Genomic DNA, 19,533 nt, shown 5'->3' on the forward strand with positions numbered 1-19,533 from the left:
TAAATCACCCCTCCTCCTATTGCAGGGCGTGGATTATATTTCTCTTTTCAGTTGTAGCTCTGCCTTGAGTATCTTCACACCTTTAGCTACTAGTTCTCTGGACCTGTGTTCTGCTGCTGCAAGCACTCCGGATATTGCCAGCGGTCCTTGGATCCGTCTTCTCTGCGGCTGCAGCTCCATCAGCTAAGTGTGCAGACTTTGTTATGTACCTGGTGATTTCCTGACTGGATCCGAGGTGGCCCCGGTTCCCTCCATATTCTGTGCAGGGCATCGGTGGCCGTGCCCCTTCCACTATTGTAGGGGTTACAGGGCTCATCAGTCTAAGGTACGCGGGCATGCCTCGCTCCACCATTTGGATCCGGGCATGTGCTTTAGCAGCATAGGGAGAGTGTTGAGGGTCTGACAGGGGTCACCCTTTCTCTTCCCTAGTTTGGGGTCCGGTCAGTAGCTCTTTTTACTGTGTATACTCTTGTTACCCTTTAACAGCCGTGACATTATAATCCACCAAAACCGTCCTTGTTGACATGGATCCGCTTTCTGACCTGGTTGACCGCATGCAGGGTCTTTCTTTGGAAGTAGCGGATCTCCGTCAATCTCTGACTCAGCTACAAGCATTGGGCTCTGCTCCGGCTCATGGAGTCTGTTGCGAGCCAAAGGTCTCACTTCCGGAAACGTTCTCCGGGGGCAGTGAGAATTTTGTTCGCTTCAGAGAGGCATGTAAACTCCATTTTTGTTTGTGTCCCCACTCCTCTGGTAATGAGGAACAGAGGGTGAGGATTGTCATCTCCCTGCTCAGAGGTAATGCTCAGACTTGGGCTTTTTCGCTGCCATCAGGGGATCCTTCCCTGCGATCCGTGGAGAGGTTTTTTGTGGCCCTGGGGCAGATATATGATGACCCGGATCGTGTTGCTCTGGCAGAATCGAACTTACGTGTTCTATGCCAGAACAAACTGTCTGCGGAGCTTTATTGTTCTGAATTTCGGAGATGGGCAGCTGATTCAGGCTGGAATGATGCTGCACTCCGAAGTCAGTTCTGTCATGGTCTCTCAGAGGATTTGAAAGATGCCTTTGCTTTCCATGAGAGACCAACATCCTTAGAGTCTGCCATGTCATTGGCGGTACGCCTTGACAGGCGTCTAAGGGAAAGAAACAAGACCTCTCTGTCCAGTCATTGTCAGTCTAGGGGCAATGGTGCGGACTCATTCAGTATGCAGGGGTCTCATCCTGTCTCGCTCCCCTCTGAGGAGGAGCCCATGCAGCTAGGCCGACTTGCCCCTGATAAAAGAGGATTTAGTCCTCAGAATATGGTGTGTTTTTGTTGTGGGGGCATAGGTCATTTGGCAAATGTTTGTCCGTCTAGGAGATTCCTGAACTGTACTAAGAGCGATAATAAGAGAAAAACCTCAAGAGGTGGATCATCAAGTTCTGCTTCATCTGCTACTTTGGGCAAAGTTGATGTGGGAATTGATGCTTTTCCTCTGACCTGCAGTTCCCATTTTCTCCTGTCTGCCAGGGTGGCGCTAGAGAGCAAGGTCATTCCTTGTGAGATTTTTGTCGATAGTGGAGCGGCCGTCAATCTTATTGACACTCAATTTGTAGCCTTGCATGGTTTTCAGGTTTGTACATTAGAAAAGGATATACCTGTTTTTGCTATTGACTCTGCCCCACTCTCGCAGAGATCTCTGAAAGGCATTGTTCACAATATCCGGCTAGCTGTAGGTGACACTCATGTGGAGGAGATATCTTGTTTTGTCCTTAACGGATTGCCTTCTCCTCTAGTTTTGGGGCTACCCTGGCTCACTAGACATAACCCCACTATTGATTGGCAAGGAAGGCAAATAAATGAGTGGAGTGACTTTTGTAGAGAGAATTGTCTCACAGCCACTCTTGCAGAGGTGTCTACTAAAACTCTGCCATCATTTCTCTCTGATTTCTCGGATGTGTTTTCCGAGAGCGGTGTTCAGGAGCTACCTCCTCACCGGGAGTTTGACTGTCCCATTAACCTCATTCCCGGCGCCAAGCTGCCAAAGGCACGCCTCTACAATCTCTCACAACCGGAGAGACTCGCAATGCGAACCTATATCTCTGAGAGTCTCGAGAAGGGGCATATTCGTCCCTCAAAGTCGCCTGTTGCCACGGTTTTTTTTTTTGTTAAAAAAAAAGATGGCTCTCTGAGACCTTGCTTAGATTTTAGGGAGCTGAACCGTATCACGATTCGCGATCCCTATCCCCTTCCTCTGATCCCGGACCTCTTCAACCAAATTGTTGGGGCCAAGGTGTTTTCCAAATTGGATCTGAGAGGCGCGTACAACCTGGTCAGGGTCAGAGAGGGGGATGAATGGAAAACGGCCTTTAATACCCCTAACGGGCATTTCGAGAATCTCGTTATGCCTTTCGGCCTGATGAATGCTCCGGCCGTCTTTCAGCATTTTGTTAATAGTATTTTCTATCATTTAATGGGGAAATTTGTATTGGTGTATCTTGATGATATTTTGATTTTTTCCCCTGATGTTCAGACTCATCAGGATCATCTTTTTCAGGTCCTGCAGATACTGCGGGAAAATAAACTGTATGCCAAGCTGGAGAAATGTCTTTTTATGGTATCAGAGATTCAATTTCTGGGTTTTCTCCTCTCTGCTTCTGGTTTTCGCATGGATCCGGAGAAGGTCCGTGCTGTGCTGGAGTGGGAGCTTCCTGAAAATCAGAAGGCATTGATGCGCTTTCTGGGTTTTGCTAACTACTACAGAAAGTTCATTTTGAATTATTCCTCTATTGTCAAACCCCTTACTGACATGACAAAAAAGGGGACGGATTTTTCCTCTTGGTCGGAGGAGGCGCTTGCAGCCTTTTCTAAGATTAAAGAGAGTTTTGCGTCTGCTCCCATCTTGGTGCATCCCGATGTTTCCTTACCTTTTATTGTTGAGGTGGATGCTTCCGAGGTGGGTGTGGGTGCAGTTTTGTCCCAGGGCCCCTCTCCTGCCAAATGGCGACCATGTGCCTTTTTCTCTAGAAAACTCTCCCCGGCAGAGAGAAACTATGATGTGGGAGATAGGGAGTTGTTGGCCATCAAGTTGGCTTTCAAGGAATGGCGCCATTGGTTGGAGGGGGGCCAGGCACCCTATCACCGTTTTTAACCGACCATAAGAATCTGGCGTACCTGGAGTCGGCCAGGCGTATGAATCCGAGACAGGCCAGATGGTCTCTGTTCTTCTCCAGATTTAATTTTGTTGTTACTTTCCGCCCTGGGATCAAGAATGTGAAGGCTGATGCTCTCTCTCGCTGTTTTCCGGGAGGAGGAAACTCCGAGGACCCGGGTCCCATTTTGGCGGAGGGGGTAGTTGTTTCTGCTCTATATTCCGATTTGGAGGCTGAGGTCCAGGCTGCCCAGTCTGAGGCACCTGCCCGTTGTCCCTCCGGGAAGTTGTTCGTGCCTCCTGAGCTACGTCACAAACTCTTTAAGGAACATCATGATACAGTTCTTGCTGGTCACCCCGGGAGTAGAGCCACGGTAGATCTCATTGCTCGGAGATTTTGGTGGCCGGCTCTTCGTAAGTCTGTGGAGGGTTTTGTGGCGGCTTGTGAGACGTGCGCTCGCGCTAAGGTCCCTCGTTCACGACCTTCAGGTTCCCTTCTCCCGTTACCCATACCTTCCCGTCCTTGGACACACCTGTCCATGGACTTTATCACGGATCTTCCTCGTTCCTCGGGGAAGTCGGTGATCCTGGTGGTCGTGGACCGTTTTAGCAAGATGGCTCATTTCGTTCCTTTCCCTGGTTTACCCAATGCTAAAACGTTGGCGCAAGCTTTTGTCGATCATATTGTTAAATTGCACGGCATTCCCTCTGAGATTGTTTCCGATAGAGGCACGCAGTTTGTGTCCAGGTTCTGGAAGGCTTTCTGTTCTCGCCTGGGGGTTCGGCTGTCCTTCTCTTCTGCTTTTCACCCGCAGTCGAATGGTCAGACTGAGCGCCTCAATCAGAATCTGGAGACATATTTGCGCTGTTTTGTGGCAGAGAACCAGGAGGATTGGTGTTCATTTCTCCCTCTTGCTGAGTTTGCTTTGAACAACCGTCGTCAGGAATCTTCTGATAAGTCACCATTTTTTGGTGCATATGGGTTCCATCCGCAGTTTGGGACATTCTCGGGAGGGGCTCTTTCTGGTTTACCTGAGGAGGAGAGATTTTCCTCGTCTTTGTCTACCATTTGGCAAAAGATTCAGAGTAATCTCAGAAAGATGAGTGAGAAGTATAAGCGTGTGGCTGATAAGAGACGTGTGCCTGGTCCGGACCTGAATGTGGGTGATCTGGTGTGGTTGTCTACAAGAAATATTAAACTGAAGGTTCCCTCCTGGAAATTGGGTCCCAAGTTTATTGGGCCTTATAAAATTTTGTCAGTCATCAATCCTGTTGCCTTCCGCCTTGATCTTCCACGGGTTTGGAAGATACATAATGTTTTTCACAGATCTCTCTTAAAACCATATGTCCAGCCCACGGTACCCTCCTCTTTGCCTCCTCCTCCGATTTTGGTTGATGGCAATCTGGAGTTTGAGGTTTCCAGAATTGTGGACTCTCGCATTGTCCGCGGTTCTCTTCAGTACCTCGTTCATTGGAAGGGTTATGGTCCTGAGGAGAGGATGTGGGTTCCGATGTCGGACATTAAAGCCACTCGCCTTATCAGGGCATTTCATAGGGCTCATCCTGGGAAGGTGGGTCCTGGGTGTCCGGAGTCCACCCGTAGAAGGGGGGGTACTGTCACTACCAGAGCTTTGAGACGTTCTCAAAGCTCTGTGTCTCCACCCCTGTGATGATGTCACTTAGGGTTGGAGGTTTTCTCACTGTTCTGTTTCTCCGCCCCTGTGATTAGGTCTTACTCCCAGCTGTCTCTCCTGCGTTTGATTTCTCTGCCTTTAAATCACCCCTCCTCCTATTGCAGGGCGTGGATTATATTTCTCTTTTCAGTTGTAGCTCTGCCTTGAGTATCTTCACACCTTTAGCTACTAGTTCTCTGGACCTGTGTTCTGCTGCTGCAAGCACTCCGGATATTGCCAGCGGTCCTTGGATCCGTCTTCTCTGCGGCTGCAGCTCCATCAGCTAAGTGTGCAGACTTTGTTATGTACCTGGTGATTTCCTGACTGGATCCGAGGTGGCCCCGGTTCCCTCCATATTCTGTGCAGGGCATCGGTGGCCGTGCCCCTTCCACTATTGTAGGGGTTACAGGGCTCATCAGTCTAAGGTACGCGGGCATGCCTCGCTCCACCATTTGGATCCGGGCATGTGCTTTAGCAGCATAGGGAGAGTGTTGAGGGTCTGACAGGGGTCACCCTTTCTCTTCCCTAGTTTGGGGTCTGGTCAGTAGCTCTTTTTACTGTGTATACTCTTGTTACCCTTTAACAGCCGTGACACATAACTGCTGCAAACACAGGGGTTGAGTGGACAGTACTCGCAGCCCAATAGGATCGGACAGAGGTTTTTTTTACAATGCCCATGTCCAGGGTAAGCCCCAATTTTTTTTTTATTTCAGGGACACTTGTGGGGGTCCACCGTCTTACATAAATAGACGTGGGCTTTTGTACAGCAAACTGTGTGGCGTACAAATTAGTTTGCTGCACAATTAACTCCAGGACTTTATCATCTACAAATAAATGAAAAAAATCATAAGGGGTAAAATTGCCGACATCCACATTAATTTGGGGAGTGGGTAAAAATTGGGGTACTTGGGGGGAAAATGAAGTGGCAGGAACCCACGTAGCAGAAGGGACGGGACCGCTGGGTGGAGAATGAGGGGAGGTGGTGACTTCTACCACCATAGGGCTATGGGGTCTGGGGATGGAATCAGAGTCCCCGCTATCTGAAAATATTTCCGCCTCTGAAGCGGTGCCAGATTCAGAGTTGTCAGAGCAGAGAAATTCGTATGCCTGCTCCGCACTTAACAATCTCCGAGCCATTTTTTTTTTCTGTACAGCTCAGAAAAATTCAAATAACTGACCGTCCCTAAAAATGACTGACACCCACCGACTGACGGAGTGACACCCACCGACTGACGGAGTGACACCCACCGACTGACGGAGTGACACCCAACAACTCACTGACTGACACCCACTGACCGCCAGTAACAGACGAACAGGGTCCCTAATAAAGATAAATGACTGTAACTAATAGACGTCTAATGACGGACACCTAATCACGGACATCCACTGACCGCCAGTTACTGACGGACAGTTTATAATTTGATTTTTTTTCTTTTTTTTTTCACAGTATGTAATCACAGAGCCAGGACAGAAGTCTGATCTCTCTCTCCTCACAGAACAACTGCGCTGAGGAGAGAGAGAAGCACAGCCCCTGTCCTGGCCATGTTTTGTAAATATAATGGATGTGATCTCCATGATAGGTTTATCATGGAGACCACATGATCAGGGACCATTATTATTGGTCCCTGATGGTTACTGTGCTGAAGGCAGATCTTCAGCACAGTAACCAGTGCGCATGTCTGTGCCATTTATTTTTATTTTTTTATAAGATGGGGGGGGGGGGGCCCTAATAACTTTATTAAAATATATCTAAGGGCCCTATTGCCCCGATCGGGGTGCTGGGGGACCCGATCGGGGCATAACTTGAACTTCTCTCTCCTCTCCTGAGGAGAGAGACCGTACAGTAAGCGGCGGCGGCCGGCTTTCAGTCTGCGCATGCGCCGGCCGCCGCCGCCATCTTCCTTGAGGGTAAGGGGGGTGGGGGGGGGGGTGAGGATCGGGACCCAGCTTAGGGACAGAAGTGCTGGGGGACCCGATCCTAGCACCGGAGACTTTCTCCCTCCTCTCTCACATAAGAGGAGGGAGAAAGTTTTAGTTCAGGCTTCATTTTCGGTGATCGCCGTGATAAAGTGTATCACGGCGATCACGTGATCAGAGACCGCTTGTCTACTACGCTTGATTTTAGCGTTAACTCGGGCTGAAGTGCCGCCGTAAAAAGGCGGCGCTCCAGCCCAAGGCCCCTTAGTGACCGCCGTAAAAACATGTATGGGTGGTCACTAAGGGGTTAACCTAATCATCTGAATCAACTAATTAACTCTAAACACCTGCAAAAGATTCCTGAGGCTTTTAAAAACTCCCAGCCTGGTTCATTACTCAAAACCGCAATCATGGGTAAGACTGTCGACCTGACTGCTGTCCAGAAGGCCATCATTGACACCCTCAAGCAAGAGGGTAAGACAAAGAAAGAAATTTCTGAACGAATAGGCTGTTCCCAGAGTGCTGTATCAAGGCACCTCAGTGGGAAGTCTGTGAAAAAGTGTGGCAGAAAACGCTGCACAACGAGAAGAGGTGACCGGACCCTGAGGAAGATTGTGGAGAAGGACCGATTCCAGACCTTGGGGGACCTGCGGAAGCAGTGGACTGAGTCTGGAGTAGAAACATCCAGAGCCACCGTGTACAGGCATGTGCAGGAAATGGGCTACAGGTGCCGCATTCCCCAGGTCAAGCCACTTTTGAACCAGAAACAGCGGCAGAAGCGCCTGACCTGGGCTACAGAGAGGCAGCACTGGACTGTTGCTCAGTGGTCCAAATTACTTTTTTCGGATGAAAGCAAATTTTGCATGTCATTTGGAAATCAAGGTGCCAGAGTCTGGAGGAAGACTGGGGAGAGGGAAATGCCAAAATGCCTGAAGTCCAGTGTCAAGTACCCACAGTCAGTGATGGTCTGGGGTGCCATGTCAGCTGCTGGTGTTGGTCCACTGTGTTTTATCAAGGGCAGGGTCAATGCAGCTAGCTATCATTAGATTTTGGAGCACTTCATGCTTCCATCTGCTGAAAAGCTTTATGGAGATGAAGATTTCATTTTTCAGCATGACCTGGCACCTGCTCACAGTGCCAAAACCACTGGTAAATGGTTTACTGACCATGGTATTACTGTGCTCAATTAGCCTGCCAACTCTCCTGACCTGAACCCCATAGAGAATCTGTGGGATATTGGGAAGAGAAAGTTGAGAGACGCAAGACCCAACACTCTGGATGAGCTTAAGGCCGCTATCGAAGCATACTGGGCCTCCATAACACCTCAGCAGTGCCACAGGCTGATTGCCTCCATACCACGCCGCATTGAAGCAGTCATTTCTGCAAAAGGATTCCCGACCAAGTATTGAGTGCATAACTGAACATAATTATTTGAAGGTTGACTTTTTTTGTATTAAAAACACTTTTCTTTTATTGGTCGGATGAAATATGCTAATTTTTTTAGATAGGAAATTTGGGTTTTCATGAGCTGTATGCCAAAATCATCAATATTAAAACAATAAAAGGCTTGAACTACTTCAGTTGGTGTGTAATGAATCTAAAATATATGAAAGTCTAATGTTTATCAGTACATTACAGAAAATAATGAACTTTATCACAATATGCAAATTTTTTTAGAAGGACCTGTAGGTGACCCCTATAAAACCCTAAGAGCTCACCCTGACTGCTAAGCACATACAAGGGTCTCAAAGGTAGACGATTGTATGCCCACGTACCTAAGACTGTGTGACACCTGAAAACCCTATAATAGTGAGGGGAAACGACCACCGGCTCCCTGCACTTCATACAGAGTTAGTCAGGGTCACCTAGAATCAAGCCAGCAAGGAAACACAATACATGAAAGGACTTATCTGAACAAGCAGCAGCAGAAGCCTCCAGCAATGAACACTTCATCCAGGAAGTAGTATAAACCGCAAAGTGAGGCAGTATGGGAGGGAATATAAAGGAAAGAGGATTAGTCTAAATAGGTGACACCTGGGAGAAGGAAATGAGATGAGAAAGTGAAACCAAAACAAAGAACATCATGTAAGAGGTAGAGAAGGACGTCTGTCAGACCCTTTCACAGAACTGGCAGTGACACCAACACTCTAAAATTGAGAAGGAAAACTAATAAAATAACACCTAATGTTTATTTAGAGGGTGTTCTTTGTAACATATGATGGTTTCCACACTGACATCATTGCCACTCTCTTCCAGCCCTGCATATATCTCTTATTGTCTTTTGCTGCATCTTCATGCTACTTATGATCTTGCTCAGAAACTTGGGGATTTTGAGTGCCATCTTGCTCAGTGAAAACAGTAAACTTTCTGTAATGTGTAGTACAGAAATGTATAGTCTTACAATAACACAAGTGCTGTAAATTAAATACTGTACACTGGTTTGACACATCTGCAGGTGTGAATGTGCGATGTCACATGGAGCCACCTATTCCTTGGATGAACAGTTCCGCTAACAAAAGAAAACCCAAATGCTGAACTAAAACAGGTTTCATACGTTATGCTTAAATATTAGTGCATTTGGAGAGGTGAATAAAAGGTACATCTCCCAATTCATTGTCTTTACTAGACATACATCAGAGACATATATCATATAACAGAAGAAATGACTTTCTACTGTTTAAAAGCCTCCTGTCTTACAAAGATGGTACCCCAGAGACCCAAACCCAGCTGTACCCTAACAAAGAAGAAGCCTGTAGGAAATGAGAATGTTGTACCACAAAGAAGAAATACCAAGTTTAAAAACAAATTAATAGCTGGTGTGCTAGAGATTACATTGTTCAAACAATGGATACTGGACTACTTCTCCAATAAAGCATGGACATGATCTTAGGGGAAGAGTTTGTTGTGAAGGAGGCAGTGGACAAATACAAGGATGTTAATGCTGATTTACAGTGTACTTCCACAACTTGATGCAGCAGAGCAACAGATTTTTACACTTCAGCCACAGTGTACTCCACGATCCAACAGCCCACCTCCCAAGATGGTAAGGCGAAATCTACTGCCCTCTCGTTTCAGAGGGCAATCCATGTGAGTGCACTCAGATGGTGAGACAAGTTCTTCAGGATGTGAGTGAGCTGAAGGCACATGTGCTGTGAATGGAGATACTGCAGCGTTTACAGTAAAGGAAAATGGATCTAGTATGCTGGATAAAGCAACATTTCAAGAGGAGATTGTGCCCACTTCACCAGTCACATCTATTGTTTTTATTGGAATGAATGGACTGGATAGCAGAAAAAAGGTAGAATAGGTGTCTCCTGCAATTCTACCAGGGTTCAGCACACCAGCATGGATGGCTATTGCCTTCAACTCTGACAACGTCATTACTGAGCATAGACTTTTCATCTCTTGGCCAAAAGGAATGATGAAAGATAGAAACCAATTAAAGCTTGAGAGCATCATAACACAGCTCTGCAGGCAGTATCAATAGTATGAGATACACAGCTCAGCAGACAGTATCTGCCATGCCATCCTTTTCCTATTATATATATTATATACATACACACACACCCTATCTGTCATGTAGTATCATTCTATCATACTGTTGTGGGGGCTGTGTCAAAGTCTTAGGCCCCTTTCACACGGGCGAGTTTTCCGCGCGGGTGCAATGCATGATGTGAACACATTGCATCCGAACTGAATCCGGACCCATTCACTTCAATGGGGCTGTGTACATGATCAGTGATTTCCACGCATGACTTGTGCGTTGCATAAAAATCGCAGCATGCTCTATATTCTGCATTTTTCACGTAGCGCAGGCACCACAGAAGTGAATGGGGCTGCTTGAAAATTGCATTGCATCCGCAAGCATTGCGGATGCAATGCGATTTTCACGGATGGTTGCTAGGAGATGATAGGGACCCGAACTTTATTATTTTCCCTTATAACATGGTTATAAGGGAAAATAATAGCATTCTTAATACAGAATGCTAAGTAACATGTGGCTTGAGGGGTTAAAAAATAATAAAATAATTAATTATTCACCTCATCCACTTGATCGCGCAGCCCGGCTCGTCTTCTTTCAGGACCTGGCAGGAAAAGTACCTTTGGTGACGTCACCGCGCTCACAACGTGGTGAGCGTGGTGACGTCGGAGCAGGTCCTGCTGAATGAAGATAGAAATCTTCTATCTTCATTCAGCAGGACCTGCGCCGATGTCACCACGCTCACCACCAGGTTGCAAGGAGATATTGTTTGTAAACTTTTAGTTTTTTATCATGTGCATGAAAAACGCATCAAAACGCATTGCACCTGCGCAGAAAAAACTGAACGCAATCTTAGACAAAACTGACTGAACTTTCTTGAAAAATGGTGCGAGTTTCACTGAATGCACCCTGAACGCATCTGGAGCCAACCCGCATCGTTTGTGTGAAAGGGGCCAGCCATTCCCGTATTGATGACCGCATATGCAGATCAGCAATAAATGGGCACCCTTCCGTGTGCATTCCGCATCACGGATGCGGACCTATTCACTTTAATGGGTCCGCAAATCCAGAGATGCAGAAGGGTGCGAAACGGAATCACGGAACGGAACACTATGTAAGCACTACGCAGGGCTTCCGTGGGGTTCCATTCCGCACTTCCGTTCCACCAAAAGATAGAACATGTCCTTTTTGCAGAATTGTGCTTTCCTGGGTAATATACCCGGAGAGGTGAACATGACATCACACTACACTGTATGTACAGTATGACCCCTGCTGTAGCATAGGCACCCATTCTATGTATTGATGCAGGGCTGACACCGACTGTAGTCTGTCCCCATGGTCTGAGCCCCTGGTAACCAGTCAAGTAGCTAGAAATGACTGGGCCCCACAACAAATTTTTAAACGGGCAGGCAGGCGTCATACAGTGGCATTTGATTCTTTAACATACATGTGTTTTTACTGGACTATGACGTACACAATACAAAAATGCAGTACTCCACGTTCTTGTATTCTGCACAATCCGGTAAAAAAAAAAAAGATATATATATTTTTTTTTTTTACAATGAAACTCTATGGTGAACGGATGTCACTGTCATGGCATCAGTATGAGGCATCCGAATATGTTTTTTTGTATACGTTAAACGGATGGGAAAAACGTGATGTGAACCCAGCCTTAAAGGGGTTGTCTGGGTTCAGAGCTGAACCCGGAAATCCCTCCATTTTCACCCCGGCAGCCCCCCTGACATGAGCATCGCAGCAGTTCATGCTCTGATGCTCTCCTTTGCCCTGCGCTAAATTGTGCAGGGCAAAGGCATTTTTTGGAGATCTGGTGACGTACCGGGGCTCTCCATGGGGCTGCCAGGAACCCCGGTGACGTCACTGGCACTGATGGGCTGGACTTAGCTCTGCCCTAGGCAGTAAAACGGCTAGGGCAGAGCGAAAGCCCGCCCCTTAGAGCCGATGACGTCACCGAACACACTGCCGGGCGGAAACAAAAGAGCCCGTGCCCTGCACGATTTAGCACAGAGCAAAGGAGTGCATCGGAGCATAAGATGCTCCGATGCTAGCCTCAGGGGGGCTGTCTGGGTGAAAATAAGGATATGTCCGGGTTCAGCTCTGAACCCGGACAACCCCTTTAAATGTTGGACAAAAATGTGATGTGAACTAGTGGTGCATTGTACAGTTGTGGAAAAAACCATACTCGCCTGCTCCATGCCGCTCCATGATCTTCCAGTCCCCATTCTGGCCTCATACTGGTGTCCCCAAGCTGCACATGGGCGCCCAGAGGAGTGTGGCATCAGATGGATAGGGGGCCTAGAGGGCAGGGCATCAGATAAGTAGGGGGCCCACAGGACAGAACTGGGGGGGTGGGGGGCTTCTGAAAGGACAGCAGATGAATGCAGCTGGGGAGGCTACATGAGATGCAGGACAGCTAGGGTTGGCAGGGATAAGCCTGGAATGTATGGGCTCCTGAGAGGGACAGGCACAGCATCTTCATTCTGCAGCACTTCCAGTGTCACTATTCAGTCTCCCCGCTCCCTCCTGTTACTGCCGACTACAGAGCAGTCTCTGTAGCAGGAGCTGGGCTGTACTAATAGTTAGGAGAGGGAGGGGAGACAGGATCTCCCTGTAGCACACTGTCCTGAGCCCTGGCTGCACTATTAAGCAGCCAGGCTCCTCTATTAATGGTCTGTGCTGATGGGCGGGGCTTAGCTCCCTGCTCTGCTCCGAGGATATTCCAAGCAGCAGTGAAGTGAGAGTAGAGGGGGGTGTGGCCAGTCTGACTGTTTACTACTGCTCCGGGCCCCTTGTCAGCCCGGGCCCCGAAGCAGCTGCTTCCCCTGCTTCCCTGGTAGGTACGCCACTGCATGATAGTATTAGATACACGGCTCAGCAGACAGTGTCACACAAGATAGGATTGGATGCACAGCTAAGCAGACAATATCACACAAGATAAGATTATATACACAGCTCAGAACACAGTATCAAACATCATAGTATTAGATACACAGCTCAGCAGACAGTGTCACACAAGATAGAATTGGATACACAGCTCAGTAGACAGTATCACACAAGATAGGATTGGATACACACACAGCTCAGCAGACTGTATTACACATGATAGGATTAGGTAGCTCAGCAGACAGTATCACACAAGACAGGATTAGATACACAGCTCTGCAGATAGTATCAACAGGATTTTTAGATACACAGCTCAGCAGACATACAGATTTAGCAGGGTTAGCACTCAAACTCTTAACTTAAATTTTCTAAATCATTGTTATCTTGAAATAAAAGCCATTGAAAAACAATTGAATGTGCTTGCTTAGTTTAGATAACACATCTCAGAAATCTCAGAAAGCAGGAGTCTTAACTCTACTACATCTGTATGAACAGGATTAGATACATAGCTCTGCAGACAGTATCAACAAGATTAGATACACAGCTCTGCAAACAGTATCAACAGGATTAGATACACAGCTCTGCAGACATATCAACAGGATTAGATACACAGCTTTGCAAGCAGTAGCAACAGGATTAGATACACAGCTTTGGAGACAGTATGAACAGAATTTGAAACACTGCTCTGCTGGCAGTATCAACAGGATTAGATGCACAACTCTGCCGGCAGTATCGACTGGATTAGAGACACAGCTCCGCAGACAGTATCAACAGGATTAAATACACAGCTATGCAGACTAGGGATGGGCAAATCGACTTCGGATGAAACCCGATTTGCAAAAAACCTTGTTTCCAATACTGTACGGAGCAGGAGCTCCGTACAGTATTAGAATGTATTGGCTCCGATGAGCCAAAGTTATTGTTCGCAAAGTGGTACCTTGGAACCGAACCCGAGTTTGGGAAATGTTTTTTTTTTACAGTACTAATTAATTTATGAAGTTATTATACAAAGTCTTGTGAGACTTCCTGAAGCAATATCTTCGGCTCATTGTAGTCAATACATTCATACAGGGATGAGCGCATCGACTTTCATCCGAAGGCGATGCTCTCATCCCTAATGCAGACATATCAACAGGATTAGATACACAGCTCTGCAAGTAGAAGCAACAGGATTAGATGCACAGCTCAAAAGACAGCATCACACTGGATAGGATTGGATACACAGCTCAGAAGGCACCATCACAGATGACAGGATTAGATACATGGCTCAGTATCACGCATGATAGGATATTATACACAGCTTCACAGGCTGTATAACGCAATAGGATTAGATACACATTTGCACATGTGTGCTGCCGGAATTCCTCCCCGTCCCTATTCACTATAATGGGCACCGGCCAGAGATCCTGCCGCAGCACGGCAAATATGCAGAGAGGTCGCTGGACAAATCAGCAAGTATCCTAAGTAGAAAGTAACACATGATCTGATTATATACATAGTTTGTGTTCGGATAGGCTATCAGAAAAGCGTGCCCTATCGTAACCCCCTTATAATAACAAGCAGTAGAATTATGCCATAACTGCTGTCGTAAAAGTAGCCTAAAGTGGCCAAAAAGTACAAGTGTTAGAGTAATTACCCTTTATTGAAAAACGCATTATGACAACAAATTATGAAAGGCAACAGACATTTCTTGACATGGGTCTGGAATATACGTAAGGTACGACGTGGACTTCTATCTACCTAGTTTTTTTATAACGTGTACCGGGACATTGTTCTTGGAGGCGGCTGAGGCGGCACCGATGCGAAACGAGTGACCCGTGATGCTGGCTGGGTTGACATTGATATTGACAAGGAGTGCTCTAACATACTTAAGGAAAACCTGAATGCTGACAGGTGCGCTGTTGTGAGGCAGCAATGGCGAGTCTGGTGGCGACGCACATATGTGTAGTAACCATTGGTTTAGGACTTCGACTGGACACCATTGGTTACCGGTGGGAAAATACCTGATACGTACCACCTCCCCTGGTCGAGCGGCTTTGGATTGTTCTAAGTTTAGCAAGTACTCTGAACTATCGTGAATTCGAAGGAACTTCGTGGAAGTGGCCGCACACGTGAATTCCCCGGGTCTTAGGAAGCCGAAAAAAAGATAGGTATAACGCTGTTCCCACTAATCTACTAGTCTCGAGACCAAAGGGGCAGCCGCCTAGCATGTCAATGAACTGTGAAAGGCTGACGGCCCGTGGTCTTCTGGAAGGTGGTCTTCTGTATACCCCGTAACATGGCTTTAATGGGATAAGCAGAAAACAAGGAAGGCCGCTCAGTGTGAGCCAGATAACAGTAATGTTGGATTCCTGCTAGATATAGCTTGATTGTGTTGTAAGCTAACTTCAGATTTTAGTGGCAAAACCCGATAAAAGCCATTAGGTAAGTTATGTGTCCCATATCTAGCGGTGGATGTGAAACTCTGAACTTGTTAAATAACAACCAGGCTGTCTTATACACCTTCAATGTATTTTTGGAGAGGGACTGTTCGATCAGGGATCTGGCAGTGAGCAGAAGTGGTGCTAATGCATGACTAGCAGGTTGTGCTGCGGAACCGTCGCTGGTAGCGGATCTGCCCCTGGAGAAACCTGTAAAAAGAATGGAACGTTAAGTCTGGATAGAGCGTCTGCAGCAAGATTCCTCTGTCCTTGAATATGCGCGCAGATAAAATTAAACCTATGCTGTAACGACAACCATACAAATTTCCTCAGAAATGCCATGACTTCTATGGACCCAGACCTGCCCTTCATGAGGATGTCCACCAGCGCTGCATTATCTGTTAAGAACAACACGGTCTGATTACCCCACAGACTACCCCACGTTTGAGCTGCTGCCACTATAGGATATATTTCAAAAAGGGGGGATGACTGTAGAAAGCCTGGAATAGCTAAAACCTCAGGCGGCCAAGGACTGGCCATCCAGTGTTTCCCGTAGATGGCCGCGAATCCGGTAGAAGAGGCTGCATCCGTGTGGACGATCGGGGAACGACTGGATACAGAGGGAACAAAAAATGACACGCCGTTCCATTGCGCTAAAAATTCATCCCACATCATGAGATCTGCTAAGGCATTCTGATCTTATCTAACTATGCTATCCTGATCCGGAGCTATGGGCAGAAGCTTCAGCAACCTGGATATGAATGATCTACCTTGTGGGATAATTTTCATTGCAAAATTTAACATGCCAAGTAGACTCTGGAGACCTGTTTTGGTGGTGACTCTGACACGTGCGAGTTTGTGTACTACCTCTCTGATCCTGATTAACTTGTCGTGAGGTAGACTTGCTTTCATGCTACCTGTGTCTAGGCGAATGCCTAAAAAGGTAATGATATTACCTGGACCCTCTACTTTATTGGGGGCTACGGGGACTCTAAGGACCCTGTGTCACCTACCTGTACCAATGCGGGTATGCCCTACCCCTTTTTTTATTTTATTTTTATTTTACCTGCTGGAAACAAAGTAACGGGAGATACGTTGCAACAAATGTGTGCCGTGGGATGATGTTCCTACTGACCTGTAAGAGATACTGTCGTTACCACCTTACCCAAAACCCTGATGACCTAGATTCTATGAGCCGTGCTACTGGTGTTAGGTGTGCGACAACTATGCGTCCCTTGTGCTGTCTGCAGACCCCTGTAGGTGTGACAAGAAAAAGGGTGGGTGCTGCCTGTACTGAACTACTACCCAGTTGTATATGACAGCGGACATGAATCGGACATGGCAATGAGCACTGGAAGCCCTCACTGAGAGCACTGAAGGTACTGCCAGTCTGTCCTGCCGAAGGGCCCATGAACCCTCCGCACACTTGCACAGTACTCAGACCAGTGAGGTATGTAACAGCGGTGCCCTAGAACATTACAGCAACATGCCCTAGAACATTACACCCGCCCCTATCATGTGCACGGACGCGAACGCGGAAGCACCGGCTGTGGCTGAACAGCCGCAGAGTGAGAGTGGAGTGGCCGGCGATCGCAGCGTATGTTGAATGACAGTATGATTCTAGGCATGTATAGATGTATAACGCCCCACCCACCCACCCCCCAAACCTTATCACCTTAGTCAGACGCTCACAGCTTGGGAACCAGAGCTGGCGCTGGGTGTACTGATCGTGCTTGCGACGTGACGTTCCTGACCGCTGCCGAAGGTGCCGACCCGGAAGTGAACCTCGCCGGAAAGCGATGAGCCGTGCCGAAAGCGATGAGCTGTGCCGAAAGCGATGAGCCGTGCTGAAAGCGATGATCCGTGCAAAGTAGGCTATGGGGGTGAGACTTATAAGCTGTGAGAGGGAGCCTCCCCTCCCACAAATCCGGCAATACCTTGCCTTAACCATTATTAGACACTATTACACATGATAAATGATAACTGTCATGCAAAAAATGTTTTATATATTGTCACCCAATGTGTCTGACTTGTAGTATGTACAATTGCAAGATGTAATGGCACAGTAGAATATAGCAATCCCTGCATAATACTGTGGTTGGTTTATTTTGAACATAATGAATGTAATGCTGGAGATGAGGAAAAATGTATCTAAATCATAGTGTACGGAATATAGAATATTTAGTAAATACCTGCACAGTTCTTGAACTTACGACCCCATGTTTGGGTATTAGTAACGCTATGTGACACCGGCTTCCTGAACAATTGTATAGCAGGCCCATTTGTTAAGCTGAGATATTGTGTTGGAATTAGATAGGCACTACATTTCGAGACAGACACACCAATGCACTTCTGACACAGAGAGATGGTCTCAGGCAGACAGCAAAAGCAATGAAGATGAATTCAGGCATCACAGGGAGGACAAATACAATATAATGGGCATGGAACTTCCAGGTTCAGAAGTGATGCACTGCTAATGCACAAGCGCAAAGGGCTCCAGGGAACACATCAAGAAGAGATGAGCAAATTTCATATTTTGAAATTCGTTCACACTTCGTTTGGTGGTAAAAGCAGAATTGCGTTATGGATTCTGTTACCATGGACCATAACACAATTCTATGACGGATGCCTTTAGAGCCATTCCGTTATTCATTCTGTCATAATAGAAGTCTATGGCCTGCATAACGGATCCGTCCCATTTCCTTGATGCAGGGGAGTCCTCTCCTGCATAACGGAAACGGGATGGATCAGTTTTGCAGCTCATGCCAACGAGAGGTTATATTCATGAGCTTCTGGCTTTTCTCTGCCCCCTACCACTCATCAACAGTTTTTTTTTTTTTTTACAACTATTGACATGTACTGGAGCTGTTTAATACAAGATTTTAGCAAAATGTCTTGGCCAGAGAGAAGGTGACCCAGCATTTTACAGAGGGGATCTGTCACTAGTTTATGTTGCCCTTAATTAAAACACCATTCCTTTTAAAGAACAATCCCATGATAAACACAGAACTATTAGCAGCTATATGAAGTGTTTGTATTGAACCAGAGTCTATCTCAGATTTGTAATAAATATTACTATTTTGGAAGTTGGTTCACAATGTATAATATTTTATTACAGAGAATGACTATGCCAGCACAGATGATGAAGTATCAGAACTCAGTCAAATGTCAGATGGAAGGTTAGTAAATTCAACCAGAATAATCTATTCACAGTTGGTTTAATAACAATTTCTATAACCATTACTTGCATATTGGATCATTAACAAATATATGTTAAAGCCTAAAAACAAAACTAGGACAGATCTATCTAATCCTATAAATTGTATAAACTTTAGACAGGATGTCCCTAAATGTGCATAAGATTTATTACCATGGCTCAAGCTGAATGATGAATCTGTTGCAGGGTAGACATTTTTGTCTGACTGTATACCAACTATTTGTTGGCTTAGTGTAAGGGCACATGCTCACAGACGTAATTTTGGTCCGCATAAAATCCGTGTTTTTTGCTGATTTGGATGCAAACCCATTCATTTCAATGTGGCCGCAAAAAATGGAAGCCGCCCGTGTGCCTTCCGCAATTTGCGGAATGGGCGGCCCATTGTAGAAATTCCTATTCTTGTCCGCAAAACGGACAAGAATAGGACATGTTATATTTTTTGGCGGAGCCACGGAATGGAGCAATGGATGTGGACAGCACACGGAGTGCTGTCAGCATCTTTTGCGGCTCCATTGAAGTGAATGGGTCCGCACCCAAGCCGGCTCGGATGCGGACCAGAACAACGGTCGTGTGCATGAGGCCTAAGTCTGTTCCGTGGCCCCTTCCCCCCCGTTCTCACATTAATATATTGGCCCACGTTTACTAATGTGAGTGCATATAGTTTCAGGTGGTAATTGTGCCAAAATGTGGTGCACTTTGTCTCATCAAAGTTTATAGAAATGATCTGCATCTAGACCAGGGCTGGCCAACCTGCGGCTTTCCAGCTGTTGTAAGACTACGATTCCCACCA

General features: G+C 46.6%; 1 protein-coding gene across 1 annotated transcript in view; it reads left to right on the forward strand.

The window, feature by feature from the left end:
* Positions 1-18,748, forward strand: part of LOC122931583 (kinesin-like protein KIF21B) — a 735,311-nt gene extending 716,563 nt beyond the window's left edge. The window contains exon 24 of the mRNA XM_044285657.1: positions 18,645-18,748. Within this exon, the coding sequence (XP_044141592.1) occupies positions 18,645-18,748 (104 nt within the window). The remainder of the gene's footprint in view (positions 1-18,644) is intronic.
* Positions 18,749-19,533: the final 785 nt, after the last annotated feature.

This window comes from Bufo gargarizans, chromosome 3 (assembly GCF_014858855.1).
Source record: "Bufo gargarizans isolate SCDJY-AF-19 chromosome 3, ASM1485885v1, whole genome shotgun sequence".
In the NCBI taxonomy this organism is placed as follows: Eukaryota; Metazoa; Chordata; class Amphibia; order Anura; family Bufonidae; genus Bufo; species Bufo gargarizans.